Source organism: Numida meleagris, chromosome 1 (assembly GCF_002078875.1).
Source record: "Numida meleagris isolate 19003 breed g44 Domestic line chromosome 1, NumMel1.0, whole genome shotgun sequence".
Lineage (NCBI taxonomy): Eukaryota > Metazoa > Chordata > Aves > Galliformes > Numididae > Numida > Numida meleagris.
The window spans coordinates 192,134,705-192,161,233 of NC_034409.1; the positions used below are offsets into that span (position 1 = coordinate 192,134,705).

The window sequence follows — 26,529 nt, forward strand, 5'->3', positions numbered from 1 at the left end:
CTGCAGGAGACGAAGGCGCAGCAGAGCAAGGGCAGCAGCAGGCGGCCGGGGGGCACTGCGGGCACAGACGGGGCTGAGCGCCGGGCGGCGGCCCCCGAACCCCCATCACCCCCCACCCCCGTACCCGGAGCGCCGTGCCCGTACCGTCGGGGCGGGGACACGGAGCCATCGTGCGGCAGCGCCCGGGACGGCGCCGTTTTATGGGCCGGCAGCGGTGAGTCACGGCGCTGCTCTTCCTTCTCCTTTTCCCGTAAACCGAGAGGAGCCGGGGACGTCCCCGCGGTCGGGACAGCGCGGATCCCAGCTGGGGGATGACAGCGAGGGGAACCCCCGCTCCTCCTCCTCCTCCTCCTCCTCCTCCTCCATCCCTCGGCCGCGGCGCCGGCGTTAATGAACGGAGCAAATCCCCCGGACGCCGGCTGCGTTTGGTGGCATTTTATTTCTCGTTCACCGTTCCCAGCTGGGCACCGGCAGCTCGCCGACGGGCACCGCGGCCCTCCGCCGCCCCGAGGCCGGCACCGCGACGTCGCTCCGGGTCGGCGTTACGCGCGGCACCAGCGGAGCCGCTCCTCGCCCCGACGGGGCCAGGGTGGGCGACGGCCCCCGCAGGACGCAGCCCCGTGGGTCGCTGTCACCGCCGTGCCACGTCACCGACCACGAGCCCCGTGGGGAAGCGGAGCAGCCGCTGCCCGGCCCCGCGGCTCCGTCTTTCTCCTTCCGTTGCCATAGAGCGGGGGTACAGGGTGAAGCCCCCCCCCAAGGACAGCGCGGGGCCGCGTAGAAAAGACGACGTACAAAAAAAAAAAAAAGCCGTCGGGCTCCGGCTCGGCTCCGTCCTCTCCCTGAGCCCGAGCTGACGGGGTCTGGTCCGTTTTGGGGCAGCCGTGCGTCCTGGCGTGCCGGGCTCGGCCTTTTCCAAGCGCAGAACAGACGAGCCCGGGGGCGAGCCTCAGTCCGACCAAGCAAAGCCCGATCCCCCCCCCCCCCGGCTTCTTCCCTTCCTTCAGCTGCAGGACTGGGAGATCCATCCCGGAGCCCAGGGCCGGGGCCGATCCGTCTCTCGGCCGACGACAGCAAGTTCGCAGTTCGCGTTTCGACGACCTCTTCGTTTGAAAAGAAATCGCTTTTTTAAAAAGAAAAAACCGGTCCGTGGCGGGGAGGAAGAGGTCGAGTCCTCGCCGCCGCTTCCCAAGCTTCCCCGGGAGGGGGGGGGGGGGGGGGGGGCCGAGCCCCAACGTGGGGACGGACGGACGGGACGGACGGACGGACGCGGCCGGCGCTGTGCTGTGCTGTGTCCGCGGCGGGGATGCCCGGGCTGCCCGCTCGCCCGCCCTTACTCCAAGCCCAGGATGTAGTTGATGCCCTGCACCAGGCCGATGATGACGGGCTGCCAGGCCACCAGGTAGCGCAGCCAGTCCAGCAGCTGCCCGTACATGACGTGCGGCCGCTCCCAGCTGAGTGGCTGCGAGTGAAGGAAGCACCAAGTTCGCTTGAAGTTGGGGGGGTTTCAGCTCAGCTCTCGCCATCTGCTGGCTAGGCAGGTGGGAAAAATGCCCGGCTATGCCACGCGGATCTGTTCCCCTCCCCACCATGGAAGCACTCAAGGCCAGGCTGGATGGGGCTGTGATCAACCTGGGCTGGAGGGAGGTGTCCCTGCCTGCAGCAGGGGGCTGGGACCGGGTGATTTTCAAGGTCCCTTCCCACCCAAACCACTCTGTCATTCTATTTTGCACGTGGAGCCGCTCAGCCGTGCAGCCTGACATCCTGAACTCAGTGCTATGTGAGACTGACGCGCTCCGTGGTCACGCCTGCCCGCAACCGGACGATTGTTCCAGCCCCTTCCAACCCGCCCCACTCTAGGACTCGACGGTTCCGTGCTTTTTTTGGCTCCTGTGGCTCTAGGACCGGGGGCTGCTCCCGCACGGGGCGAAGGATACGGGTTGCTGAACATCCTCTTGAGATCCACCTTCTCTTTGCAGTACGGACACGTCTGCTTCTTCCCGACGATGCACCACCCGCGGATGCAGAACTCGTGGAAGCTGGAGAGCGACGCGTTAAGGGGAATCTCCTGGGGGTAGGGGATGACCGAGCATGAGGAAATGGGGCTGTGTCAAACTGGGAGGAACCGGCCCCGCACGCAGGACACGGGAAGCGCCAGTGCTGGGTGAGGATGGCGGCGTTGCAAAACCCTTTCTTTGAAGGCCCGGCGCCTTCCAGGCACAGAGGAAGGGGTTGAGACCGAAGGAAGACCCTGGGGAGCAGCATGGGGAGGGCAGGAGCCGGCAGCGGGGCGTGGGCAACCCCTGGGGAGGGGGTGGGAAGGTCTGCACGGCCTGACAGCACCTCTGCGCATCATGCGTGCATCACACGCCCCAGCTGCAACAGCTCACCGGTTCCGTCGATGATTCTCTTATGACCCCGCTGCCGGGCGCTGTCGGAGCAGCGGAGGGATTTGCCCACACCCAAACAAAAACCCGAGGAGTCACAGGAACGTGTGACGCGGACGTAACCAGAACCATGTGGTCTGGCTGTGGGGAAAGGCAAGGCTGGCTCCTCACCCACGGGGCAGCTGGGTGAGGGGGTTCCCTCCCCCCGCTTCTGCCACCCTGCAGCGCTCCGAGGCGCCGAGCTTTGCTCAGGGAGCAGCCGGGAAAGCACCTGGCTGCAGACAGTGGGACAGCACATTCCCGTCCCCACCCCTGAGTCAGAGCAGGAAGAAAAACAAACAAAACAAAACAAAACAAAAAAAAAACCCCAATTCATCAGCGGAGCTGAACGAAGCCGCCGCCGCCGCCGCCGCTTCCACTTTCGGAACTGAAAGCGCAGCTGCAGGTGCTGGAAATTCCACACGGGGCGGAGACGTTTGTCCATTTCTGTGCCAGATCGGCCAGCGCACGGCCGAGCACCATTTGCAAAAATCAGCAGAGCAAGCAGCCCGGGATGCCGCGTTTTTTTTTAATGGCGGGCAGGGAAAGCTGCGGGGCTCGTCCGCGGCGCAGCGCAAGGCCGAGGAGGAGAAGGATACACGTGGTTGCAGGAGAGGCGGTACGTGTTCTCGATGATCCCCTCCTCGTTGACGTCCACGAAGATCTGCTGGCCGCAGACGGCGCAGACGCTGTCGGAGAGGTGCTTGGTGGGCATCCCCGAGGCGCTGTAGAACTGAGCAACGACGGAGCGGAGCGTTAGGGAGGGCTGGGGCAGAGCCTGAGCTTCTGGGGCTGAAAAACCTTCTTACGGATCCATCTGGGGGAGAACTACAGCAGTTCCCTGTCTGCTTAGAGCTGCGGAGCCCAGCACTGGGTTCCATTGGCCTCCTTGGCCAAGAAGGGCACAATGCTGCCTCATGGTCAGCCTGTTGTCAACTGCTGGCCAACCGTTGGCCAACCAAGACTCCATTGGCCTTCTTGGCCACCAGGACACACTGCTGCCTTATGGTCAACTGTTGGCCAACCGTTGGCCAACCAGGACACTATTGGCCTTCTTGGCCACCAGGGCACATCACTGCCTCATGGTCAACTGTTGGCCAACCGTTGGCCAACCAGGACACTACTGGCCTTCTTGGCCACCAGGGCACATCGCTGCCTCATGGTCAACTGTTGGCTAACTGTTGGCCAACCAAGACTCCATTGACCTTCTTGGCCACCAGAGCACATCACTGCCTCATGGTCAACTGTTGGCTAACTGTTGGCCAACCAAGACTCCATTGGCCTTCTTGGCCACCAGGACACACTGCTGCCTTATGGTCAAGTGTTGGCCAACCGCTGGCCAACCAGGACATTATTGGCCTTCTTGGCCACCGGGACCCCAAGTCCTTCTCCACAGAAAGTTGGGTCCTGCAGCCAGAACCTCCAACGAGCAGAGCAGTGAACCTGGAGAGGAGGAGGAGAAGGATGCAAAGTCCTCAGAGCCCTAAAGAAATCCTGCAAAGGAGGAATGTGATTCCACCCCACAGGGGCTCTAGTTCACTTTTTGCAATGTACTGTATTTTAGGCCACCACTGCAGGAACACAGGCCCGGTCCACTGCACAAGCTGCAGTGGGTATGAGCCACGGGTGCAACTTTCCCTTGTGGCTACAAATAAAGAATTAATGCACCTAGGACATGGCCCCAAAAACACAACCACTCTTCAGCACCGGAGATTTTAAAGGCTCGGGTCAATTCTGATGCACCTTTCCATCCGGGGGAGGAAAAAGCTCCTGCTGCAAGCAGCCTGCCCCAAGCTCCCTGTTACCTCACTCACCCCGATGGTGGAGGCCATGTAGTCCGCACACATCTCCGCAAAGTCCCGCTCCAGGACCCCATAGTAGAGACCATAGAAGAGGAGAGAGATGCCAAAGTCCATTGCATCTTCTGGTTTGATTCTACAACAAATGACATAATGAGCTTTGCTGCAGGGCTAGGGTTAGGCACATCAGCTCCAAATAAGCCCCCACTTAACACTTCCGCGTCCCTGCTGGCTGCTGCCAGGTCTGCTCATTATTCAGGAAGGAATTAACCTCTCTGAAATGAAAGCTGGCTTGGGATAGGGCCCTCTGCTACCACCAGATCCGGGCTGGCTGCTTGCTGGAGGTTTATCGGATGAGCAAAGAAAATCCCACCGCGGCCCCCAGTCTGGACAGGCACAGGGCAAGAGGGAGCTGCCAGCACCTGGAAGCTGGGCTCCCCAGCAGCCTCAGCCATCAGCATCTCACTACAACCCCATCAGTGGAGACAGGACACCCCAGAAGTCTCTTTGGTCTCCTGCCCCATTCAGCAGTTGGCTTTGACTCATTCCCCGTGGTTTGTCACATCACTGCCCCGCCACTCGGACCCAAGAGATTCACTCACCTGAATAATAAATTAAGACCAAACAGTGTAAACATCACCGCCATGTACCCCACGATTCCAGTGGCGTAGCTCATCTTGTATATTAGCAGGAACCACTTATAAACCAGCCTGCAAAAATTCAAAACGAGAGGCTGACCACTTTGTTTCCCCTGAAGGAACGGAACCGCATCGAGCGCCTGAAGTTTCACTCTTCCAAGTTAGGCATTTCAACTCCCCACGGCATCAGAGGTTGGAAATTTAATTCAGGCTACAGATCTGCCTCTGCCATGGCAGCCCACCGTCTCAGACTTCCAATAGCAGAAGTTGAAGACCATGACTTGTGGCACTGAAACCTGAAAGCTCCTTGTCGCGCTCACCCCCTGGGGCTGAGCTTTCCCCAGAGCTGCTTGCACTCACCTGGGCGTCGTCTGCACCAGGGGTTTCCGAGTGGCCCTGAAGGTGACGAAAGCTGTGACCGCTGAGAAGAGCACCCAGACCACCAGGAACCTCCACCAGTACAGCTTTATCGTGAAATACAGAGGCACTACCCACATCTGGAAGAGGGTGACCATCTGCAAGGACAGAGGAGGGGCACGTTACGCTGGCTCAAGGCAGGTTGGGTTTGCATTTCACAGAGGGTGACAGGTACTGCCTGGAAACATCCACCACGGTAAGAAAGCCATGGGGTTCATCCCCTTGCTCCAAGCACAGCCCCGGTCCCTTTCTGCATCCCCATTAACACAGCACGTGAAATCGGCTCCTTCTTTGGCCTGGTATTAAAGCCCTACATCAAACCACGCTCCTGGCAAGGCTCCTGGCTGACACTTACGTTGTAGGAGCGGGGGTGCCTCTGCTTCCACTGAACCAGCAGGAGCTGTGCCACCACCAGCGTGGCGATGAGGATGAGGACCATTTCGGCGTGCATGGCCTCGTGGCCACGGTGCTTGGCGTGCATCAGCGCGTGTTCCACCCTGCGGCACGAGGGAGAAGGCAGATAAAGAGCAGGAGGGCACAGAGCAGGCTAAGGGCACGGCAGGGCTGCCTGCACTGCAGGCATGGCTGCAAAAAGGGAGGAGGGCAGCTCTACAAGTCGCTCCTCGGAGCCCAGCGTCCAGCCAGCCCGCCCCAGCTGCAGCCTGGGCAACCCCAGCACCGTGCAGCCCGCAACAAGTGACGGCCACGGAGCGGTTCTCTGCTGACACCTGTGGTTTCCTGCATGCAGTGCTGCCTGGCGGCGAGCCAGGGCAGAATGAGGACGCCTAACAGCCTTGCACTGGGGTCTTAAAGCTGAAAAGATGGTTCTGGTTAGGAAAAAAAATCCCAACCCAATGCGCAAGGCCAGTTCTCTGTTCTTTAGGAATTTTCAAGAAGTTGATAATGAGAGCAGACGAGCCCCAGTGGGCTTCTCAGCAAGCATCTGCCTGAAACTGGCTCAGCCAAGAGGAAAGGTGGGAGAAGCAGTAAGCATCCTGAAGGACAAGCGTTAGCTCTGCCTTTTTAAAGAGCCTCCTCCCCCCCCTTTGGCAAAAAGCACCAGGTGGGGAAGGCGGACGCGTCCCCTGAGCTCTCAGCACAGCTCTGCTCCCAGCACACACTCACCTCCATCTCTCTTCTGGGGACAGGTGCGAAAGGTCGACCTGAGGAGACAAAAAAAACCAACACCAAAGCTGGAGCAGCAACGCCAGCCTCAAGGGTTGGCTTCTTTGCTTTCTTTATTTCCCCCAACACGTGAGCGAGGCTGCGCCGTGCAAACGCTGCGGGCTGCAGGAGCTCCCATATGGAGTCTGGCTGCTCACAGACACTCGATCCCTGCAGGCAGCAGCAGATGGCAAAGCTCTTCCCAGAGACCACAGGGAAGCTTCTGAAATACGAGGAGGAAACTTCCAAGCCCGGGACTTGGAAAGGGGGGACCCTTGGCTCTGCCTTCCACCTTGCTCCCAGGGCTTTCAACCTTTGCTTTATAACCAAAGCGGTCTCCAGCACCAGGTCACCTCCCTGCACACGTTTCTCAGCGCTCAGACGGGCGTGAGAAGCCCTAAGGGGACCCAAGGGAAGTCACAGCAAGGACTCTGCTATCACGCTCCAGCACGGCGAGACACGTGCGCGAGGGCGCAGCTCCGACCTTTGTCCCCACGCTCCTGCCGTGTCCCCAGGGCCGTGCCACACAGCTCTGGGCTCAGGTGCCACGCTTCCTTTCCGCTCCCTAATTGTCCTAATTGTCCCCAGGCAGGAAAAGGAGCAGTGCAAGGCAAGATGCCTGCAGTGGCACCTTGTCCCTGAGCAACACCCACAGGAGACGCGGTCTCTGAGGGTGCTGAGAAGTGCTGCGGTGCTGAGCAGCTGCAGGATGCAGATCTGGGAGATGCCAGAGCTCTCCTCTGAGCTTTCTGGCCTGCTGGAAGAGCAGTGCTCTGCCTGGAACTCTGAGAAGCAAACAGATGGAAACAACATCCTCGAGTTGGACTTGATGATCTTCACGGGCTCCTTCCAATTTGGGATACTCTAACTCCCTGCAAGCCAGAGGTTCTACGAAATCACAGCCTCTTGCTGGCATCAGTGGGTTCCTGACGGCCCTAATCCTGCCAAATCTCACCCCAAACCGACCCAGCAGGGCTCCAACCCAACCTGACAAGCTCCACAGGACCCAGTTCAGTGCTTGAAACAGAGTGAAAACACCAGCACCCGGCCAACGCCGCGACCCTGTGCCGTGTGAAGCTGCCGGGACAGCTTGGGTAACGCATCCTGGATGTGGAGCACAACGGTGCGACGCTCCTCTGCGTGACGCAGGCAGCATTCCCCGGGGTTTGGAGCTCAGAGAGCTGGGTGTACTTGGCTGGGGGAGGCACTGGGTTCGAGGAAGGTGCTGGGACAAAGGGCTGGTGTTGCTCTGGGAGCTCCGTGCTGCGCAGCGCACTAAAAGAAGCCATTGCTAACCATCTCTTCTGCCCTCTGCCTCCTCCGTGACCAATGTCCCCTTCTTTCCTCACACACAGCACCGTGGGCTCTGAAGGAAACTCCTGTGCTATTCCCCAGCTTCCCCCAAGTCACCACAGAACCAATGCTCCTTGCTGAGATGTTCAGAGAACCACCACCCCCTGGGGAAGGGATGCAACCAGTGCAGCAGCAGCACCGTGAGCTGTTTGCTCTGTGGCACCGAAGAGTTCCAAGGCTGCAGGACCAGGTGAGCACCCAGCGCAGCGTGACACCTCTCCTGCAGGAGACAGCAGCAGCTAGGAGAGTTCTTTGCACTTTTATGCACAAAGAGGAGGGAATTTCTGCCCACGTTGCGACAGAAAACTGCGCCAGGTGCTCTCTACCAGAGGCAAGACAGGAATCTCCCTTCTGAGGACCACAGACCAGGGAAAGCAGCTCCGTGGAGAAGGACCTGGGGGCCCTGCTGGCCAACCATGAAGCAGCAGTGTGTCCCCATGGCCAAGACGGACAGCGGTGTCCTGGTCGGCCAGCAGTTGACTATGAGGCAGCAGTGTGCCCTGGTGGCCAAGAAGACCAATGGTTCCTCGGTGGGCACTGCACAAGGCCAGCAGGGCAGGGAGGTGCTCCTCCCCTCTGCTCTACTCTGCCCTGGGGGGGCCACACCTGGAGCACTGCACCCAGTGCTGGGCTCCCCAGCTCCATGCAGCATGGAACTGCTGGGGAGAGCTCAGTGAGGGTGCAGAGATGGGGGGCATGGAGCAACTCCTGATGGGGACAGGGTGAGCACCTGGGGGAGAGAAGGATGAGAGGGGGATCTGAGTGATGCTGGTCAGGATCTAAATGACAGGAGTCAGGAGGATGGGGCCGGGCTCTGCTCAGCAGTACTCAGTGTCTTCTGCCTTTGCACTAAACCACGTCTCTCAGTGCCACATCCACACAGCTCATGGGCACCTCCAGGGACAGAGCTGCCCCCGCTTCCCTAGGCAGCCTGTCACAACGCCTGGCCGCTCTTAGGAAGAAGTTATCCAAAATACCCACCCTGACCCTCCACAGCACAAGCTGAGGCCCTCCCCTCTCCCGCCGCTGATCTGCTCAGCAAACAGAGAGCGCCCAAAGCCCAACACAACCCCCAGCACCTGAGACCCTTCACTCAAGCCACCAATTTCTGGGGAAACCCACTGCACCTCCCCTCCTCCCTGGAGCACCTCTACCTGTGCTGTGCCCCCAGCAGCACCCATGGCACCAAGCACACAGAAGGGCACTGCCCTCCTCCCAGAGCTCTGTGGGGGCTCCTTCAGCTCTGCAGCCCCAGACCGCGGCCCCACGGCAACCCCAGGACCCCCAGAGACCCCCCCATGGCCACCCCACAGCCCCCGGCCCGCAGCCTGCCCCTCAGTCCTCCCACCCCACAAGCCACCACAGGCCCCATGACGCCTCCGTGACCCCCCCAGGCCCTCACAGTCCCCTCCGAGCCCCCACCTCCTCCGCCTCGCGCTCGCCGGGGCCGCCAACCTCCACCTCCAGCACGGCCGCCATCTTGCTGCCCCCCCCCCCCCTCCAGCCGCCAGCTCCTTCCGCCGCGCTCCTCCAATCACCGCCCACCTCGCCGCCCTTCCGTCCAATCGCAGCGCTCGGCGCTCGGCCGGCGGCCAATCAGCGGCGAGAGGGGGCGGGACGGCTGTCAGAAGCGCCGCTTCGCGCTGTCAAAGAGTCGGGGACCGTCGCGCATTTCCGCTCCCAGAGAGAGGCGCGCGGTCCCGCCGTCAGCGCGGCGCCACCCGCGGAGCCCTCACGTTTCTCCGTAGGAAACGGACACGCGGCCGGTCCCTGCCCCGCGCGGTGGTGACGCGGCTCTGCCGGAGGACTCCACATCCCATGGTGCACAGCGGCGGGGCCTGAGGGGAGGGCCCGGACCTGAGCGGAAACCGGAACCGGAAACTGGAGCGGGCGGAAACAGGAACCTGAAGGTGGGGCGTTGGGGTCAGAGGGGAGGGCCTGGGAGGGGGCGGGGCCGGAACCGGAAGTGGGTCGCGGGGTCAGAGGTTAAGGGTCAGGAGTCGTGCAGTTTAGGCGGGAGATTCGGGTGGGAGCGGTACGGAGCGGCCCGGGGGGGTTCTGGGGATGGAGGGGAGGTGTGTGGGGCGGGGGGATAGCGTGGGGCTCTGTGTGGGGCTGGGGCGTGCAGGGTGCGGGATGCCAAGAGCCGGCACGGCTGTGGGGCGCTGGGGGTGGAATAGGGGAGTTGTGGGGTGCGAATTGGGGACGCGGCTGGGGGCTGTGGGTGGAACTGGGGTGTGTGGGGTGGGCCTGAGGAACTGTGGGGTGCGACTGGGGCTCGGGGCTGTGGGTGGAAATGAGGGGCGTTTGGGGTGGAGTGGGGTTGGGGGATTGTTTGTGGGGAGCTGAGGGGCTATGGGGCGCAGCTGGGGGCCTGAGTGGGGCCGGGTGTGGGGGCTGGGGGGTGGAAATGGGGCGCACCGAGCGTTGAACGGGGCTGGGAGGCAGCAGGGGCGCTGGGATCTCTGTGGTGCGAGGGGGCACTGCTCCCACCCACCGCCACCTTTTCCCTTCCAGCCCCGCCAGCTGACCCCACGCAGCGGGAACCGATGGCTCCGGTGAAGATCAGCCACGTCGTGTCCTTCTCCTCCCAGGTCTGTGCCCGCGGGGTGGGGTGGGAGCTCCATGTGCGTCTCTCCCTCCCTGGATGCAGGCACGAGGGCGTGGAGCTGAGCAGCACCGCGCCGTGCCCCCCTCCCGCAGGACCCTCGCTACCCGGTGGAGAACCTCCTGTGCCCCGACGGCCGCCGACCCTGGCTCAGCTGCCCCCAGGAACGCAGCCGGCAGCTGAGGGTGGAGCTGCAGCTGGAGAGAGCCATCCCCATCGGCTACATTGACGTCGGTATGAGGATTGAGGGGGGGCTCAGGCTGCGGGGTGGGGACGAGCGTTCTCCTCTTGTGCCCTTTGTAGGGGCTGCAGCGAAGGATTGGTGCTCGTGGCGGGTAGGGATTGCGCAGGGGATGTGCTCCGAGCCCCGGGAGGAGCAGTGGGTGCTCCTCGTGCCCTGAATTTGATTCCTTGGGCCTTCATTCAGGGAACTGGGGCTGCGCCTTCCTGCAGATCGAAGTGGGTCGCTCCTCGTGGCCGCTCGACCGCCCCTACCTCACCCTGGTGCCCAGCGTCGCGCTGATGACGCCGGCCGACTCCAAGCTGGACCGCAACCGCTGTGGCGTCCGCATGTTTAAAGAAGGTAAAGGCGAACCCTCCAAGAAGCCGGACGGAGAGGTTGTGTGGGGCTGCCCCATAGCCCTGTCCCCCACCCCCCTCCCCCCCAACAACCCCGCAGCGGATTTCCTGGCGTTGGCGGCGGGACAGAAGTGGGATCGCCTGCGGCTCACGTGCAGCCAACCCTTCCGCCACCGCGGGCAGTTCGGGCTCTGCTTCATCCGCGTGCGCACGCCGCTGGACCCGGAGCTGTGCCCCCCGGCAACGGTAGGTGACGTGGGGACGGGGCTCCTTCTCCAGCCCCACAGCAGCGGGGAGCGTGGAGCGGAGGTCGGGATGTTGCCCCATCCTGCAGGAGGACTCTGAGCCCGTGGGCAGCCCCCAGCGCTCCAGCCCTGCCTCCTTTTGGCGGATTTCCTCTGCAGAAAAGCACCCGTGAGTAACCCTGGGACTGGGGTTGGTGTGTGGGGTGAGGCTGGGGGTTTGCTCTGCTCTGCTAAGTAAGCATTTGCAGGGATCTGGGCCAGCTCTGAGCTCTCTGCGCCCGTGCCCCTCCCTGCATGGGAGGTGTCCCCGGCCCTGGGGAGCACGGGGCAGTGGGGCCGACAGCTGTCTGCCCCCAGGAGCTCGCAGGAGGAGGAGCAGCTGAAGAGCAGCCTGCAGCAGCTGGAGCCCGGCGCTGCGTCCCACGCCTGGAGCCCAGCGTGCCTCAGCCGCCCGGCGCGCATGGTGCTGTCAGCAGCGCAGAGCCGAGCCAGGAGACCCCCACCCCGAGTCAGTGCCAGCATCCCGGGGAGCAACACAGATCAGGGACAGCCCGCAGCACGGGGTGAGCGAGGGCCTCAGCGCTCTGCCTTCCCCCTGGCGTCCCACTGAGAGCTCAGGCGATGGGATGCGTGGTTCTGGAGCGATCCGGAGAGATCCCGGGGTGCTGGCTCTCTTGGTGGTGAGGGTTCAAGCTAGGCAGGGTGGGACGTGCCTTGAGAGAACGGTGACGGGGTGGATCTCTTCTTGCTCACCTGCAGGGCCAGCACTGGAGGTGCCAGCAGCCCCCAAGCGCGCCCGCAGGCAGAGAGCTCACAGCGCTGTGGGCAGGTAACAGATCTCTGTGTCACTCTGCTTCCCCTGCCCTCACTCCGCTGATTCTCCTGCTCTTTCAGAGCTGCACCCTTCCCCGTGCCCCGTGCGTTTGGGAGCCAGCAGCTCCCTCTCCTGCTTCCTTGTGCATCCTCACCCCACAAACCCTCCACCCAGGTCCCCGCCGCCTCTCTCCGGGAATCCTGGGGCAGGAGGGAGAGCCGGAACGCAGGGCCACAACACAAACGGAGGGGAGAGCAGCGGAGGGGAGAGCAGCGGAGGGGAGATGGCCCTGTGCCCTATCTGCTCAGGTGGGTGCTGGGAGAGGTGGGCGTGGAGCAGCGGTGGGGGCTCAGCCCCACGCTCTGGCACAACCCCCTCCCACCCTCCCCATCCCCCGCAGGTTCCTTCAGCACGGCGCTGCTCCCCGCGCACGCCTCCCGCTGCGGCGAGGAAGACTCCGACTCCGAGGTGGAGCTGCTTTCCTCTGGCAGCAGCCGGGTGCCGTGCCCCATCTGCGGGCTCTGCTTCAGCGTTGCAGAGGTGGAGCTGCACTGCAGCACCTGCGGGGAGTGAGGGACCCTCCCCCCAGCGTTGATCTGCAGAGACTCGGCCCCACTGCGCTATGGGGCAGGGAGTGGGCATGCTTTGGTGCTCCTTCAGTCCGCCCTGCTCGGTGTGAGGAGGCAGTGGGGCACGAGGGGCTGAGGGAAGAAGCCACGCATTGCTCCTGGTCCGTGGTGCGCAGCAGCGAGCGGAGCGAACTGGACCGGTAACGGTGAGCATCCGACTGGAGGTGGAGCGGTCACCTCCCTCCCAGTGAGGCCGCACTGGGGGTAGGGGACGATGTGGGGCTGCCAGTGGTCCTGTGGGAGGAGTTTTAGCAGCTCCCGGAGCGGGGAGATGCTGCTGGAGAGGAATAAAACAAAGGAGAGGAAAGAGAATGGCAGTGGGTGCAGCGCTGCCTGGCGTGGATGGGGTGGGCACGGGGAGGGGGGAAGATTTTGCACTGGATCCTGTGCTGGAGCCGATGCTCCTGCTGGTAGAAACGGGAGTCCAAGAGCAGGAGAAAAATACAATTTATTTACAAGTAGAAACACTTTAAAAAGGTCTCCTCTCTCCCCTCCGGGAGGGCAGCAGGGAGCCAGGGTCCCTCGGGGACTGATGTCACCACCCCCTTCCCCTCTGCCCCCAGCCCCACGTGCCCCTTGGCGGTCCCGTGTCCCTTTGGTGTTGGGGAGTGCAGGGAGAGGTGAGGAGACGGGGCTGGGCAACCTCAGAACTTGGTGTCCTTCAGCGCTCTGCGGCCGGCCTGCAAGAGAGAGCAGGGGGGTGAGGAGCGGTTCCCCCCCCCCAACATGGGAGAGAGGGGGTCAGGAAATGCCCCCCAGCCCCCACCCCACCTTCCTCACCTTGCCCTTGGGGGACTTGGAGGAGGCGATGCGGGGCGAGCGGCGCGCGGTGCCGCGGGGGGAGTTCTTGGGGGTGCTTTTCCTGTTGGCAGCCCGGCGCAGCAGGCTGTTCCCCAGCTTCTTGGGGGTGTTGAGGATGCTGAAGGCCATGGACTGGCGCCTCTCGGGCTGGGAGGAAGAGGAAGGACGGTGAGGAGCTCGGCCTGGGACAGGGAGCTCTGCATCCAACCCCCCCCCCTTCCCGAGCTGCTCACCTGTTTGCTGGGTGCCTGCTGCTCGCTCCGCCGGCTGAGGTGGGAGCTGCGCCGCTCCCGGGGGGTCTGGGGGCGTGGGAAGCAGCTGACCGGCTTCTTGGACTGGGAGAGACAAAGAGAAGGAGACAGGGGCAGGGAGAATCAGAAGGACTCGGGGGGGTCTCAGGCCCAGAATCACCCCCAGGTCCCATCCCACCAGCACCCGGCGCATCGCACCCCGACCTTTGGCACGGGACGCCGAGGGGCTCTGTGCTCATCCTGGGGGTCTGTGCTCATCTTGGGGGCTCTGTGCTCATCTTGGGGGGGTCTGTGCTCATCCTGGGGGTCTGTGCTCATCTTGGGGGGGTCTGTGCTCATCTTGGGGGGGGCTCTGTGCTCACCTCGGGGGTGTCGGGGCCCTGGTGGGATTCGTCCGAGAGCCGTTTGCGCTGCTGCCGGGTGGTGATGCCGCCGGCCCACCCAGCTCCCAGCGTGCCGCGCCGGGCGGCCGTGCCCTCGGCGATCTGCGAGGGCTGCATGCTGGCGCGCCTCAGCGTCTCCGTCGGGTCGCCCGTCTTCATCTCCTCGTCCGTGATGGTGCCCAGCGAGTCGGAGGGCTGCAAACCAGGGGGGGAGCCCGAGCGTTCAGGGGCTGCGTGCACACCGCCAGCCCCCCCCGGGAGCGGTGGGAATGGGGTGGCCGCGTGCCCCCTCCGCCGCCGCCCTTACCCGGCTCTCCAGGGGGTAGCAGGTCTTCAGGTGGGGCGGGCAGGCGCGGTTGCGCTGCTGCAGCTCGGCGATGCGGTTCCAATCGTCCAGCTGCTCCGGTTCGTCCTGGCAAGTCCCCAGGTAGATGCTGCTGCGGCCTGAAGGCGAAGCGGTGAGAGCTGGGGAGGGGCGGCCCCGCGTTTAGCCCGGGACGGAGCTTCCCCCCCTACCCCCCGGCCCCGCTCACCCAAGCTGGAGCTGCTGCCCGCCTGCGAGCGTCGCAGCGCGCTGCGTGTGGCCGGCCGGTAGCCGGGGAGGCTGAGCAGCGCGGCGTGACCCGGTGGCTCCCGCGGGGAGGAGGTGTCCAGCTTGGCCAGGGAATCCTGCGAGGAGAAGCTGGCCAAGGAGCGCGCCGAGCGCAGCCGGGACCGCGCCGGGGCGGCTTTCTGAGGCTGCTCGGAGAGGATGCTGCTGAAGGACGTGTCCGCGCCGCCCGGCTCCTCTGTCGCCGTCTCTTTCTGGCAAAGGGAGAAGGGGAAAGGGTGAGGAGGTGCTGCGGGCACCCCCCCAAACCCAGCGTCCCGGTTGCCCGCCTCACCTTGGTCATGGTGATGTTGATGATCTGCGTGGTGCGGCGGCGCGCCGAGCGCGTCCTGCAGCCCGACTCCAGCGAGACGTCACCCAGGGAACCGGCGCTGCTCTCCAGCTTGGGCTGCGCGTGGCTGGCGATGGGCGTGAAGTACAGGCTCTCCAAGGATTCCACTTTCCGTGGCAGCCGCTGCGATGCGCGGGGTTCCGCGCCCTCCGGCACGGCCGAGCCGTCCGAGTGCGAGCGGGCGGCTTTCCTGCAGGACGGGGAGCAAGGGCTGAAGCGTGGGGCTGGGGGCGAAGCGGGGCCGGGGGCGACGCGGGGCCACGCGGTACCTGGTGGAATTGAGCGGCTGCCCCTCGTCCAGGCTGAGGTCCAGGCTGTCGGCGCTGAGGTCGGAGGGGTTTTGGCGGAAGCTGTCCGGTTCTTTCAGCGCGGCCGTGGGCGCCGGGAACTTGCCGAGCTCCCGCAGCTGCTGGTTGGCGAATTCCAGCTGCGGGGAGGCAGGGAGAGGTGAACCAACTCCCGCAGCCAGGAAGAGGAAGGATGGAAAGCGGAGCGCTGCGCCGTGCCTACCTGCGCCTCCAGGCTGCGCACCTGCCCGCTCAGCTCCCTGCTGCTCAGCTCGGCCTCCTTGGCCTGCAGCACGCTCTGCTGCAGCTCCTTGGCCAAGCGCTCCGACTCCGTCCTCAGCTCCGCGTTCTCCTTCTGCACCCTCTCCATGGCCTTCAGCTTCTCCGCCAGGTCCTGGTTCTGCTGCTTCTTCGCGTCGTAGTGGGTTTTCGCCTTTTCCATCTGGGATGAAGCAGGAGGAAGGAACATCAGCAGCCCGTCGAGGTTCCCCGCGGGGCGCAGGGATGGTGACGGCCCGCGGCAGCGCACCTGGGCTTTGTAGTGCTCGGCCGCCTGCTCCTTCTGCGCCAGCTGCTCCTGCAGCTCCGCCACCCGCTCCTGCTGGCGCGTGGCCTCGCTCTGCAGCTCTCCTTCCAGCACCTGCGCGGAAGGGACTGGGTCAGAACCCCCCCCAAAGCTCCATAGCAGAGCTGCTCCGGCTGCTGAGCACCCCCATCCACCTACCTTCACCCTCTGCTGCTGGCTCTTCATGGCCTTCTCGTGCTGCGCCAGCTTCTTGTTCAGCTCCTCCGCCTGGCGGGGCACAGGTTGGTCACCCGAGAGCAGCAGGCAGCGAAGGGAACCCCCCCCACCTCCTGCCCTCCCCGGGCCATCCCCTCGCACACCCGTGGCCGAAGCAGCCGTCTCCGGCGCCAACCGTCCGCAGTGGGATCGAGCAGCGGGAGGAAGCTCAGCCCCGCACGGTTTTGCCGCGCCACGGTTCAGTGCGCTGCCCCAGGGGCCGTCAGCTCCCCAGGTTACGAGGGTGCCTCCCGCATCCTGCAGAGCCCCAGGGTCCCACAACCCAACCAACACCTCCAGCCCAATCTGCGAGGGTGGGTGGGTGGGTGGGTGGGTGGGCACGTCCCCGTTCCTCCTCCCCGTGGAGCCGGGGCCGCGCGCCGTCACCGTTTAAGCAGCCGACGCTCAGCGTGCGTTACCTGCTTCGCTTGTTCTTTCTGAAATACCTCTAGCTGCTCCACCTGCAGCGAGCAAAAAGGAAGGGGTGAACACAGGGCACGCGCTGCTGCAGGTTTGGAACCTCCCCCCCGGCTCCCACCCCGAGGGGTCCAGGAGGATTTGTAGGGCTGCAAAGAAACCTGGGCTTCCCCTGTGCCTTAATGGATGTGGGCCCCAAGATAACCCCCCGGCTTAGGAACGGGGATGGGGTGGGAGCAAAGACACCTGGGGTTGGTGAACCTGGGCTGTAAGACATCCCCCGGCTTAGGAACGGGGATGGGGTGGGAGCAGGGCCCCAGCTCCTAGGGCTTTTGGGAAGCTCATGGGCAACCAACTCAGCTGGAAACCACCACAGCCCCGGGCAGACCCAGCAGAAGCGAGTGACACGGAGCCCACGCGCCCTCCCAATCACAGCCCCGTCCCCAGCGCTCTGCCCCAAAACCCACGCCGTGCTGGGGAGCTCCGCCAGCCCCTACCTGCGCCACCAGCTTCTGCCTCTCCTCCTGGAACTTCTGCCTCTCCTCCAGCACCTTCACCTTGGCGTTCTCGTACTTATTGCTCATCGCCTCCAGCTTCCTGGCCGCCTCCTCAGCCTCCTGCCTGCTGTCGGACACCGCTTTCTCCGCCTCCAGCCTCACGCGCTCCAGCTCCCGCGCGTGCTTTTCCCTCGCCTGCCCCAGCTCGGCGTCCAGGCGCTGCTGCCCGTGGCTCGCGCTCTCGCCCAGCGCGCGGTTCTCCTCGGCCAGCCGGCTGTTGGCCGCTTGCAGGGCCGCCAGCCGCTCTCCGGAGCTCGCCGCCTCCTTCTGCAGCCGCTGCAACGCGCGCTCCTGCTCGGCCGCTCTGTCGCGCAGGGCCGGCAGCTCGGCCGCCTCCAGCCTGGCCCGGGCCAGCTCCGCTTGCAACGCGTTGGTGGCCTTCGCCCTCTGCTCCAGGTCCTCGCGGTGCTTGCTCTCCAGCGAGGCGCGCTCGGCTTGCAGCTGCTGGCACAGGTGCTTGAGCGGCACCACCTCCCCGGCCAACGCCTGGGCGCTGCCCAGCTCCTGCTGCAGGGAGGAGAGGAGCTGCTCCTTCTGGAAGAACTTGTCCTGGCAGACCTTCACCTCCTGCCGCAGCTCCTCCTCGCGCTCGCTCTGGCAGTGGCGGTCCCTCTTCAGCGCCTCGATGGTCATCCGCTGCTTCTCCATCTCCTCCTGGCACCGCTGCACCTCCACCTTCATCAGCGAGCAGCGCTCGGCCGCCCGCGACGCCGCCGTGGCCATCTCGGTCTGCAGCACCCGCAGCCGTTCCTCCAGCTTCTTGCTCTTCTCTGACTCGGCCACGATCAGGCGCTTCAGCTCCTTGCTCTCGCCCTCCTTCTCGGTGAGCTGCCGGTGCAGGATGGACACCTCGTGCTCCAGGCTGCCCAGCAGGCTGTTCTTCCTCTCCAGCTCCTGGATGCACTGCGACAGCTGCTCCTTCCAGCCCTCCTCCAGGTGGCCTTTCTCCTGCGCCGCAGCGCGCAGGGACGCCAGCTCCTTCTCGGCGGCGGCCACGGCCGTTTTGCTCTGGGCCAGCTCCTTGCTCCTGTCCTGCAGCTCCTTCCTCAGGCTCTCCACGGCGCCGTCCTGCAGGGCCTGGGCTGAGCGCGAGGCCTCCAGCAGCCTCTGCAGCTCCGCCGCCGCCTCCCGGTGCTGCGCCGCTTCCCTCCGCGACGCCTCCAGCTCCGCCTGCTGCTGCTGGGACGCGGCGGCCCGCCCTTCAGCCACGGCTTTCTCCAGCCCGGCGATGGTGTCCTGCTGCTCCCGGCACTTCTGTTCCAGCCTCTCCACTTCCACGCTCAGCATCTGGGCCTCCTTCAGCTTCTCCTGGTAGAGGTCCTGGCTGGAGCCAGACTCCTGCTCTCGGTGGCGGATCTTCTCCTCCAGGTTTTTGAGGGACGCTTCCTTGGCGTACACCGCCTTGATGCTGCCCATCTCGGCGTCCCGGCTCCGGGCGGCTTCCAGGAAGCCCTGCAGCTCGCTGTCCATCTTGGACGCCCTCTCCTTCACCGCTTCCACCGAGGCGAGCTCCCCTTTCAGCTTGCTGACCGTCTTCTGCAGGTCCCTCAGCTCCTCGCCCCGCGAGACGTTCTTCAGCCGCAGCTCGTCCAGCTCGCCCTCCTTCTCCTCGATCAGCTCCAGGGACCGCGCCAGCTCCTGCTGGTGCGCCGAGCGCTCCACCCGCTGCTCATTGATGGAGTTCTGCAGCTGCACCTCCAGCTCCGCCTTCCGCGCTCTCTCGGCGGCGCAATCTGCCCTGGCGTCCTCCAGCTCCTTCTTCAGGCTCCTCGCCTCCTCCTCGCGCCGCGCCAGCTCCCGCCCGTGCTCCCGTGCCGCCTCCTCCAGCGCCGCGCTCAGCCGGGCCGCCTCGCCAGCCCCCTGCGTGACCACGGCTTCCAGCTCCTTGGATTTCAGCCTCTCCTCTGACAGCTCCTTGGAGATGGCCTCGACCGCTTCCTTCGCCTTCCGCACCTCCACCTCCAACTTCGCCACGCGCTCGGCGCTCGCCAGCTTCTCCTGCTCCTTGCCTTCCTTCTCCTTAGCGCTGGCCAGCTGGGCCTGGAGGGCGGCCAGCTGCTCCTGCTGCTCGCTCGCCATGCGTGCCACGCGGGCCTCCAGCTCCGCCGCCCTCTCCTGCTCGGCCTGCAGCCGCTGGCAGGCCTGCCCGTGCTCCCGGCTCAGCTCCTGCAGCCTCTTCTCCAGCCTGCCGCGCTCTCCTTCCTCCCCCTTGGCCGCCTCGGCCAGCTGCCGCTGCAGGGCCGCCGTCTCCTCCCGGCGCTCCTCTGCCACCTGCTGCAGCTGTGCCTCCAGCGCCCGCCTCCTGCCCAGCTCCTCGCCGCGCTCCTGCAGGGCCCGCTCGCTGCGCTGCGCCAGCTGCTGCTTCTCCGCCTCCAGCTCCGCGATCCTGGCCAGGTTCCCCTCCAGGCTCTCGGCCGCCCTCCTCTTCTCGTCCTCCAGGATGCCCTCGGTGTTGCGCACCGACTCCTCCAGGAAGAGCAGCCGCTCCTGCAGGCGCGTGTTCTCCTTGGCCACCTTCTCCCTGTCGGCCAGCTTCTGCTGGCTCTCCTTCAGCTTGCCCTCCAGCTCCCGCAGCTGGGCTCGCAGCGTCTCGGCGCTCCCCGCTTGGGCCGAGCTCTGCTGGTACTGTTCGCTGAGCTCAAGGACGCGGGCTTGCAGCTCTTGGACCTTCCGATTCAGCTCAGCCTTCTCCCGCTGCATTTCCACGGATGAGCTGCTCAGGGCCGCCAGCTGCGCTTCCTTGGCTTGCTGCAAGTGCTGCAGCTGCTGCAGGGCTGCATCTCTCTCCTGGGCAGCTTTCTCGCACTCAGCCCCGAGCTGCCTGGTTTTCCCCTCCATCTCCTGCGTGACCTGCGCCAGCTTCTCCTCGCTGCGCTTCAGGCTGGCTCCCAGCTGCTCCACGCGCTGGCTCAGCTCGCTGACAGCCTCCTGCGAGGCCACGTCCCGGCGCCTCAGCTCCTCCGCCTGCTCCCGCTCCTGCTGTGCCTGCAGCTGCAGCTCGGTCGCCTCCTGCTCCCGCTGCTCCAAGAATTGGCCCAGCTTGCCCACCTCCGCTGTCAGCACGTCCACCTGGGCCGTCAGGCGCGCCTCTTGCGCCCGCAGCTCCTGCTCCAGCTTCTCCTTGGCCAGGCGCAGCTCGGAGACGGAGCTCTGCAGGTTGGAGATGTGGGTGCCGAGCTGGAGCTTCTCCACCTCGAAGCGGCTGCGCTCCGCCTGCAGGGCTGCATCCCGCTGGCTCTTCTCCTCCTCCAGCCGCAGGACGGAGGCCTGGAGCTCGATGCCTTTGGCGGTGAGGCTGGACACCTCCTGCTTGAGCTCTTCCAGCTGGCGGAGGGAAAAGGAAGGAGGAAAAACATAACAAAAACATCCCCAGACGTCACTCGAGCAGCACACAACAATTTCACGAGAACTTTATGGCCACCGAGCCCATTGCGCACCCCCAACAAGCCGAGCCCTGCCTTCACTTCAGGCATTTCTGAGAGCAAACCCCTTCCTCCGCCGTGCAGAAGCAGCCCCATCCCTGCTGGGGCAGCTGGCAGGGAGCTGCGGTCCCAAACACCATGCAGATGGGGTGCTCAGCCCCACAGCACGCACCCTGTAGGGAGCACCCAGCTCCGACCCCTCGCCGCTGCACACTGGGGCACAGCGGGGTGGGCTGCTGGGCATTGCTGTGGCTGGGAAGAGTTCTGAGCTAGCTCTCATCACAAAAAACCTGTCCGTACCTTCAGGACGTCGCCCATGACCTCTCCTTTCTCCTGCGCACTGCAGTCCCCCAGCTTGGCCAGCTGGTCCTCCAGCAAGGAAATCTTCCCCTGGAGGATCTCGACCTTCTCTTCCAGGCATTTCTGCAGACACAGACAAGGGATGGAGCAGGGAAGGAGGCAGGGGATACCCGCTGCTCTCAGGGGACCCCCCTCCCCAGCCCCTCACCTTCTCCTGCAGCACAGCCCGCAGCTCGCCCTCCAGCTGCGCCTGCTTTGCTTGGGACTGCGTCAGCGCAGCGTTGTGCTCCTCGGAGAGCTCATTCAGGGCATCCTGCAGCTGCACCAGGTGGCTGGCGATCTCCCGCAGCTGTGAGGGAAGCAGAGCAGTCAGCTCAGCACAGAAACTTGGGGCCATCCCAAATCCGGGTGCTCACAGGGCTTCATCAGCCACACCACATCCAAGGTGCTGAACGCCAGCGACGTTTCCAGACCACAAAGGGCAAAACCAAAATGCAGCTTGTGCCCACGGCCAATGCAGCCTTTGTTTTTAAGGCTGATGCTGCCCTTGCTCCGAGGGCTGTTTGCAAGCAGCACTGTCAGCAAGATGCAAAACAGGAGAGTGCAGCCCTGTAGCCCTGTACCTTGAAGGAGAGGTCCCCGTTCTCCTCGGAGAGCTGGTTGATCTTGCGTTCCATCTGGCCCTTCTCAGTCTTCAGATCCTGGCACTGCTTCAGGGCCTCGTGCAAGCGCACCAGCAGGCTGTGGGAGAGCAGTGGCACACCTCAGCAAGAGCAAGGGAGGAGAGGGCACTGCTGGGGACACCAGGGTATGCAGGCATCTCTGCATGGCACTGAGGAAGAACCAAAAGCTCGGCCCTAAGTGGGGTCCTGAAAGGCCATGAGGCAGAGCAGGGCTGGGGCAGTTGGTGTTTGAGCTCTGGGTGGCCCTGACCGCTCTGAACCAGAGCTGCAGGACTCCAGTTAGAACCTCTGGCACGTAAAATAAATCAGTGAAACAAATCCCAGCTCCCAGGCTGGAGCCAGGTGTCCTTCCCAGGTACACACAGCACTGGAAACGGGACGGGGCAGAGAGTATGACGCAGCACGGCAGTGACAATCCCAGCCCAGCTCAGATCTGATCCAAACAATCAGTGAAGGGATGGGAGCTCAAAGACCCGCTCCCACAATTTACAGTTTTAGGCCAAAATCAGCTTCTGGGCTCACTCAGCTGCAGCCCATCGTGAGCTCGGTGGCTGCGCTGAAAATCCCTGCACCAAATCCAACGGCTGGGCTCCAGCAACGGAAACCTTCAGGAAACAGCACCCAATATCACCCCGAAAGCTTTCAGGGACGCAGAAATCCGTGGGCGTTACCTCTCGTTCCTCTCTCTCAGCTCCTCCATCTCCTTGGGCTCCAGCTGGTCTGCAGCTTGCTTCTCGTTGAGCAGAGCCAAGCGGTCGATGCGGTGCTGCATCATGGTGATCTGTGCCTCTGTGGAGCATGGAGAGTAGGGCACGTCACCACCCCATGCTGCCAGGCTGAGCCCCCAAGCACGGTGTGGCACGCCTGTCCCTCTGCCCAGGGGAAAGCTAGGGCATGAGGAGCCAGGCTGGGCAGCACTGGTACCACTCAGGCAGCTCTGGTTGCCCATGATTTATTAAAGGAGCAAAAAAAGGAAGGAGGAACTGGAGCAAGGCAGAGCCAACCCCAAAGTCCTTGCTCTAAAGCTGCAAGCTGTTCTCATTTGGGCTTCAGCAAGACCTGAGCACAGTCCTAGTGGGGTCAAAACCATCACAGAAAGTCCCAAACCCACAGGTCCCAGCCCTGGAGACCCCCCCTGCGCCCAGGACACCCCGCCAGGCACCGACCCTTCTCGGTGATGAGTTTGCGGTTCTCTGCCAGCTCCATCTCCAGCTCGTCCCGGTTCTCCCTCTCGATAGCCAGCTGCTTCTTCAGCCGCCGCAGCTGGAACTGGGGGGTCTGCAGGACGTCCCCCACGGGCGAGGCTGGTGCTCCAGGGAGCATGCTGCAGGAGGAACACCACTTAGCATCAGAGCCACAGAGCCCAGCCCTCTGCAACCCACCCTGGGACAGGAGGGGACCGCCAGCTGCTCTGGGAAGTGCCCACGCTTGCTGCTGGCGAAGGACACCCCTGGTGACACCTCCAGGTCCCCCCCCAGAAACATGCCAGAGGCCAAGGACGTACTTGTTCATGCTGGAGGAGGAGGAGGCGATCTTCTGCAGCTCCAGAAAGCGCACCTGCGGGTGGGAGAGCCCCGGCGAGCGCTCCTCGGAGCTGCTGCTGGATGTGCCGGGTGAGGGCTGCGGTGCTGGGAGGCAAGGAGCACGGTTCAGGCTTTGGTTTGGTACCAGGAGGGAGGAATCGGGACAGTCCCCTCCTCCTTCCTCCCTGCACGTCCCACCTGGCAGCTCCCCCAGCCTTTGGGAACTGCTGACAGCCGGCACCAGGCTCGACCCAGCACCGCGCTCACCTCTGCGCTGCAGGAACGCCTCCAGGTTCTCACCCAGGCTCTCCTCGTGGTCCAGCACGAACTTGAGGATGGCGGCCAGCTCGACCTGCGGGACAGGAGCCGCGGGGGCGGGGCTCCAGGTGAGCCCTGGGATGGAGGTGCGGGTGCTCACCGGACCCTGGAACCCCGGGGCATTACCTGGATCTGGTAATCGAACTCGTTCCAGTCCCGGGGGCTCTTGCTGCTCATGGAGCTGTGGTACAGGAGCAGCACGGCTACCTGGAAGCATGCAGTGCGTCAGGGGGAGCCAGGTGGCACCAGGCCCGTGCCAATGCTCCTCGAGGAGCAGCCACCATCTTAGAGCCACCATCAGCCCCCGGGGACACCGCGGTCCCTCCAGGGGACCCCACACTTCCTCATGGCAGAGGGGACATGCAACGGGCCACAAGACCCGTGGGGCACAGAGGTACCTTGGCCAACTCCAGCTCTTCTCCCTCCAGGAGCTTCTGTGCCGACACCAGGTTCTCCGTGGCCGATTTGTGCTTGCACAGCTCTGCAAAAATTGCAAAAGATTTCCCAACGTATGAGCAAGGAAGAGCAGGAGGAGGGGAAGGAGGAGATGGAGTGTGCTGCTGGGACGCAGCCCGCCCTGGGCACCCAGGGGCATCACAGGGAAGGGGCCAGGCTGCAGCACGGGACCGGGCCCATCACCGTGCTGGGCTCTTACTCTGCAGGAAGCCACGGATGAAAGCTGCTCGCTCCGCCAGGGGCTGCTCCAGGACAGATTCCCCCTCCTCGGTCCTGTGGCTGCAAGAGAGCGCGGGCAGCGTGAGCGCCGTGCGAGAGGAGGAACAAAGGCGGCTTTCACAGCCCGGAGGCGGCTCTTTGGCTCCCTGCAAGCCGGGGTTTTCCCCGAGCCACCTGGCAGCAAAAGCGAGCAATCCCTGCTGCTGGCAACCCCAATAAAACCAGGGGAGTTCGGGGCTTCCATTTCCCCCCCACCACCACCCCGCCCCCGGCTCTGAGATCAGCACACCACGCTGCGCGTTCTGCTCCGGGGCTCGTTTTTGACCAGGGCAAATCACAGAGAGGAGCAAAGCTGCTGGGTTGAAGGAAGGAACCGCAGCTGGCTGCCGTGGCTCTCGTCCAACGCTTCTGCTCAGCGCAGCCAACGCAGACCACGTGCCCGCCAGCCGCGCTCCGTGCCCGTGCTCCCCCTCAGAGCACCGCACGCGGGGGGATTTGGTGCAGGGCTTGGCTTGTGGGGTGAGCGCACGGTGCCCTGATCCCGGCTAATCCCAGCCAGAGCGCAGCCGGAGAGGTGAAGCAGCTCTGACTAAATATATCCCGGTGCGTGGCTCCTTCCTCCCCGCCCTGCTCCGAGCAGCTCTTGTTACACCGCGCCGCAGATAATTATAGCAAGGACTGAGCTCCTTGGGACCGGCGGCGGGAGTACAGCCTCACCAGGGCACTAATTACACACAAGGTTTAATCGCCCTCATGCTTGCAAGGGATGGATGCAGCTCCCCAGATCGGCATTCTGCCCCGCCCCATCCCAAAAGCAACCCCCGTGCTGCCATGGGTCAGCGGGGAGGGGTCTGTGCCCACTCTGTGGGGCGCTCCTTATGCTGCTTTATGGGCCCCCCCTCCAAGGACACAGCTCAGGAGAAGCGCTCAGCAGTGTTTGGGGAGGGAGAGCAGCTCCCGCTGCAGGGGGTGGGGGGGGGTAATCACAGCCCCCAGCCCCCAGCACTCACATTTTATTGATGATCTGGACGAAAACGCGGCAGTCCTGCAGCTGGGACAGATCGCCGAGCGGCTCCGCGCACACCTTGGTGCTGTTCACCTGGAAACGGGACGGGGAGGGGGTGGAGCTCAGGAAGCAGCACCCTGGGGGGTGACGAGGGGGGGGTGGGGTGCACCCACACCGCACGGCGTCACGCGGCACAACCTGCATCCCATGCAGGAGCGCGGGGCCCAGCTCCAGGATTCCCAAACCTGCTGCGCCCCGAGGGCTTTGCAGCGGCTCCCGGTGCTTTCCCAGGTGGCTGAGCACGAACCAGCCTCCTACAGACACCCCGTGCCCCACGGCGCTTCTCGTCCCCAGCCCCACATCCCGAGCCCCCCGGGATCCCTGCAGCCCCCTCCTCCCTGCACCATCACGGTGTGTTACCCAAGCGAGGAGCGCGGCGGCTCTGGTGCTGTGGAGCGGCATCGCTGCAAGGCTGCCAGGGTAACACCCGGACCTGGAAACGCCAACAAATTAAAAGCAATTAACAAACCCAACGTGGCGATTTTGCTTGCACGCGACGAAGCAGGATGCGTCCCCTCTGCCCCCCCCGGCAGCCCGGTGTTACCGAGGGGAGCAGCCAACATCTTCGTTTTTAGGAGGGAGAAGCCCGGCAGAGCGCACGGAGCCGCGGGAAGAGCCAGCTCCGGGCTCGGTCCCCCGCGGGTCACAGCATCCCCCATCCCCACAGCACGACACTTCCAGCCCCACGTCGCCAGGGGACGGCGGCCCGGCCGTCAGCACAGGGCACAGAGCGGCGATTGTAGTCGGGTGACCTACATTCCCTGGGAACGTGGGGCCGGGGGGAGCTGGGGGGCACGTTGCCAAGCGTGGCAGTGCCCGGGCACCTCGCGATGCGCAGCGGGGACGGCACGGGGCACCCCGGCACCGAGCGTTGGGGTGCGGCACGAGGTCTCCATCCCTTCCTCCTTTCAGAGCCGGGAGCAGGGAGCCCCCCCCCAGGAGCTTCTAGGACACACGGGGGCCCACGAGAGGTTGTGTTTGGGCCTCATGTGACCGGGACACATCTGGCGCAGCGCAGTGCTCACGCTGGGAGGGGCTGGTGACAGCGCTGTCACCGCCAGCGTGCCACCGAGGCTCTCCGCCATGGGGTGCTGTCCCCCTCCTGCCCCCCACGTCCCTCCTGCAGGAGCCACCTCCCCATCCCCCCACCCCCCATCCCGCAGCTCTGGAGGTGACACAAACTCTGTCACCGCGGTGCCCGTCCCCAGCCCTCCGCTATCTCCGGGCGGCAGCAGCAGCGTCCCCACCGCTATCGGGGGGGGCCCAGCATCCGCCCCCCCCACCCAGAACACGCAGGGCTCGGCCGCGGAGGGAAACAGCGCGGCACAAACCACGTCCCCGTCCCTCAGCTCTGCCCCCAGCACTGCTCCTCAGGACGCAGCGCTGCCACGGGGGTCCCCTCTGTCCCCACGGTGGCAGAGGTCACCCGGCCGGGAAGGCCCCCCCGGCCCC

The 26,529-nt window shown here is 64.5% G+C and overlaps 4 protein-coding genes across 6 annotated transcripts in view; 2 read left to right on the plus strand and 2 right to left on the minus strand.

Moving 5' to 3' along the window:
- On the minus strand, positions 421-9,479 carry RNF121 (ring finger protein 121). 2 transcript variants are annotated; one of them, XM_021383592.1, is made up of 9 exons: positions 9,343-9,479; positions 6,406-6,443; positions 5,636-5,777; positions 5,224-5,378; positions 4,828-4,935; positions 4,241-4,361; positions 3,026-3,159; positions 1,938-2,039; positions 421-1,454 (listed from the first exon to the last, which is right to left on the minus strand). In XM_021383592.1, the coding sequence occupies exons 3-9, from the start codon at positions 5,759-5,761 to the stop codon at positions 1,334-1,336; spliced, it is 867 nt and encodes a 288-aa protein (XP_021239267.1). In that variant the 5' UTR covers positions 5,762-5,777; positions 6,406-6,443; positions 9,343-9,479; the 3' UTR covers positions 421-1,333. The 2 variants fall into 2 exon arrangements, with proteins under 2 accessions (XP_021239267.1, XP_021239261.1); XM_021383586.1 differs by lacking the exon at positions 9,343-9,479 and adding an exon at positions 9,220-9,330.
- Positions 9,569-12,886, plus strand: XRCC1 (X-ray repair cross complementing 1). Of its 2 annotated transcripts, none has more exons than XM_021383577.1 (10): positions 9,569-9,707; positions 10,315-10,391; positions 10,501-10,639; positions 10,833-10,988; positions 11,085-11,230; positions 11,319-11,398; positions 11,587-11,792; positions 11,989-12,058; positions 12,218-12,351; positions 12,444-12,886. In XM_021383577.1, the coding sequence occupies exons 2-10, from the start codon at positions 10,347-10,349 to the stop codon at positions 12,614-12,616; spliced, it is 1,149 nt and encodes a 382-aa protein (XP_021239252.1). In that variant the 5' UTR covers positions 9,569-9,707; positions 10,315-10,346; the 3' UTR covers positions 12,617-12,886. The 2 variants fall into 2 exon arrangements, with proteins under 2 accessions (XP_021239252.1, XP_021239244.1); XM_021383569.1 differs by lacking the exon at positions 9,569-9,707 and adding an exon at positions 9,729-9,832.
- Positions 13,103-26,529, minus strand: part of NUMA1 (nuclear mitotic apparatus protein 1) — a 14,906-nt gene continuing 1,479 nt past the window's right edge. Inside the window, exons 2-26 of the mRNA XM_021383561.1 lie at positions 25,438-25,510; positions 25,022-25,110; positions 23,992-24,071; positions 23,735-23,817; positions 23,463-23,543; positions 23,286-23,370; positions 23,000-23,123; positions 22,662-22,819; positions 22,167-22,284; positions 21,436-21,553; positions 21,021-21,161; positions 20,813-20,935; positions 17,031-20,414; positions 16,536-16,577; positions 16,060-16,128; positions 15,865-15,975; positions 15,559-15,777; positions 15,318-15,475; positions 14,992-15,238; positions 14,641-14,911; positions 14,415-14,551; positions 14,087-14,302; positions 13,707-13,808; positions 13,453-13,620; positions 13,103-13,352 (exon numbers count right to left, since the gene is read on the minus strand). Coding sequence (XP_021239236.1) covers positions 13,317-13,352; positions 13,453-13,620; positions 13,707-13,808; positions 14,087-14,302; positions 14,415-14,551; positions 14,641-14,911; positions 14,992-15,238; positions 15,318-15,475; positions 15,559-15,777; positions 15,865-15,975; positions 16,060-16,128; positions 16,536-16,577; positions 17,031-20,414; positions 20,813-20,935; positions 21,021-21,161; positions 21,436-21,553; positions 22,167-22,284; positions 22,662-22,819; positions 23,000-23,123; positions 23,286-23,370; positions 23,463-23,543; positions 23,735-23,817; positions 23,992-24,071; positions 25,022-25,110; positions 25,438-25,479 — 6,402 coding nt within the window. The 5' untranslated portion in view covers positions 25,480-25,510 and the 3' untranslated portion in view covers positions 13,103-13,316. The remainder of the gene's footprint in view (positions 13,353-13,452; positions 13,621-13,706; positions 13,809-14,086; positions 14,303-14,414; positions 14,552-14,640; positions 14,912-14,991; positions 15,239-15,317; positions 15,476-15,558; positions 15,778-15,864; positions 15,976-16,059; positions 16,129-16,535; positions 16,578-17,030; positions 20,415-20,812; positions 20,936-21,020; positions 21,162-21,435; positions 21,554-22,166; positions 22,285-22,661; positions 22,820-22,999; positions 23,124-23,285; positions 23,371-23,462; positions 23,544-23,734; positions 23,818-23,991; positions 24,072-25,021; positions 25,111-25,437; positions 25,511-26,529) is intronic.
- The window catches only part of LOC110404571 (leucine-rich repeat-containing protein 51-like), a 4,443-nt gene continuing 3,821 nt past the window's right edge, over positions 25,908-26,529 (plus strand). The window contains exon 1 of the mRNA XM_021409019.1: positions 25,908-25,958. Coding sequence (XP_021264694.1) covers positions 25,908-25,958 — 51 coding nt within the window. The remainder of the gene's footprint in view (positions 25,959-26,529) is intronic.

Bases quoted from the DNA above. Each gene is read 5' to 3' on its own strand.
- XRCC1 (XM_021383577.1), top strand. From the start codon at position 10,347: ATGGCTCCGGTGAAGATCAGCCACGTCGTGTCCTTCTCCTCCCAG. The intron at 10,640-10,832 runs GTATGAGGATTG...GCCTTCATTCAG, and splicing joins CATCGGCTACATTGACGTCG to GGAACTGGGGCTGCGCCTTC. The intron at 11,399-11,586 runs GTGAGTAACCCT...GTCTGCCCCCAG, and splicing joins TCCTCTGCAGAAAAGCACCC to GAGCTCGCAGGAGGAGGAGC.
- RNF121 (XM_021383586.1), bottom strand. From the start codon at position 9,276: ATGGCGGCCGTGCTGGAGGTGGAGGTTGGCGGCCCCGGCGAGCGCGAG. The intron at 6,444-9,219 runs GTGGGGGCTCGG...TTGTCTCCTCAG, and splicing joins GCGAGCGCGAGGCGGAGGAG to GTCGACCTTTCGCACCTGTC. The intron at 2,040-3,025 runs GTATCCTTCTCC...GTCGCTCTCCAG, and splicing joins CGCCTCTCCTGCAACCACGT to CTTCCACGAGTTCTGCATCC.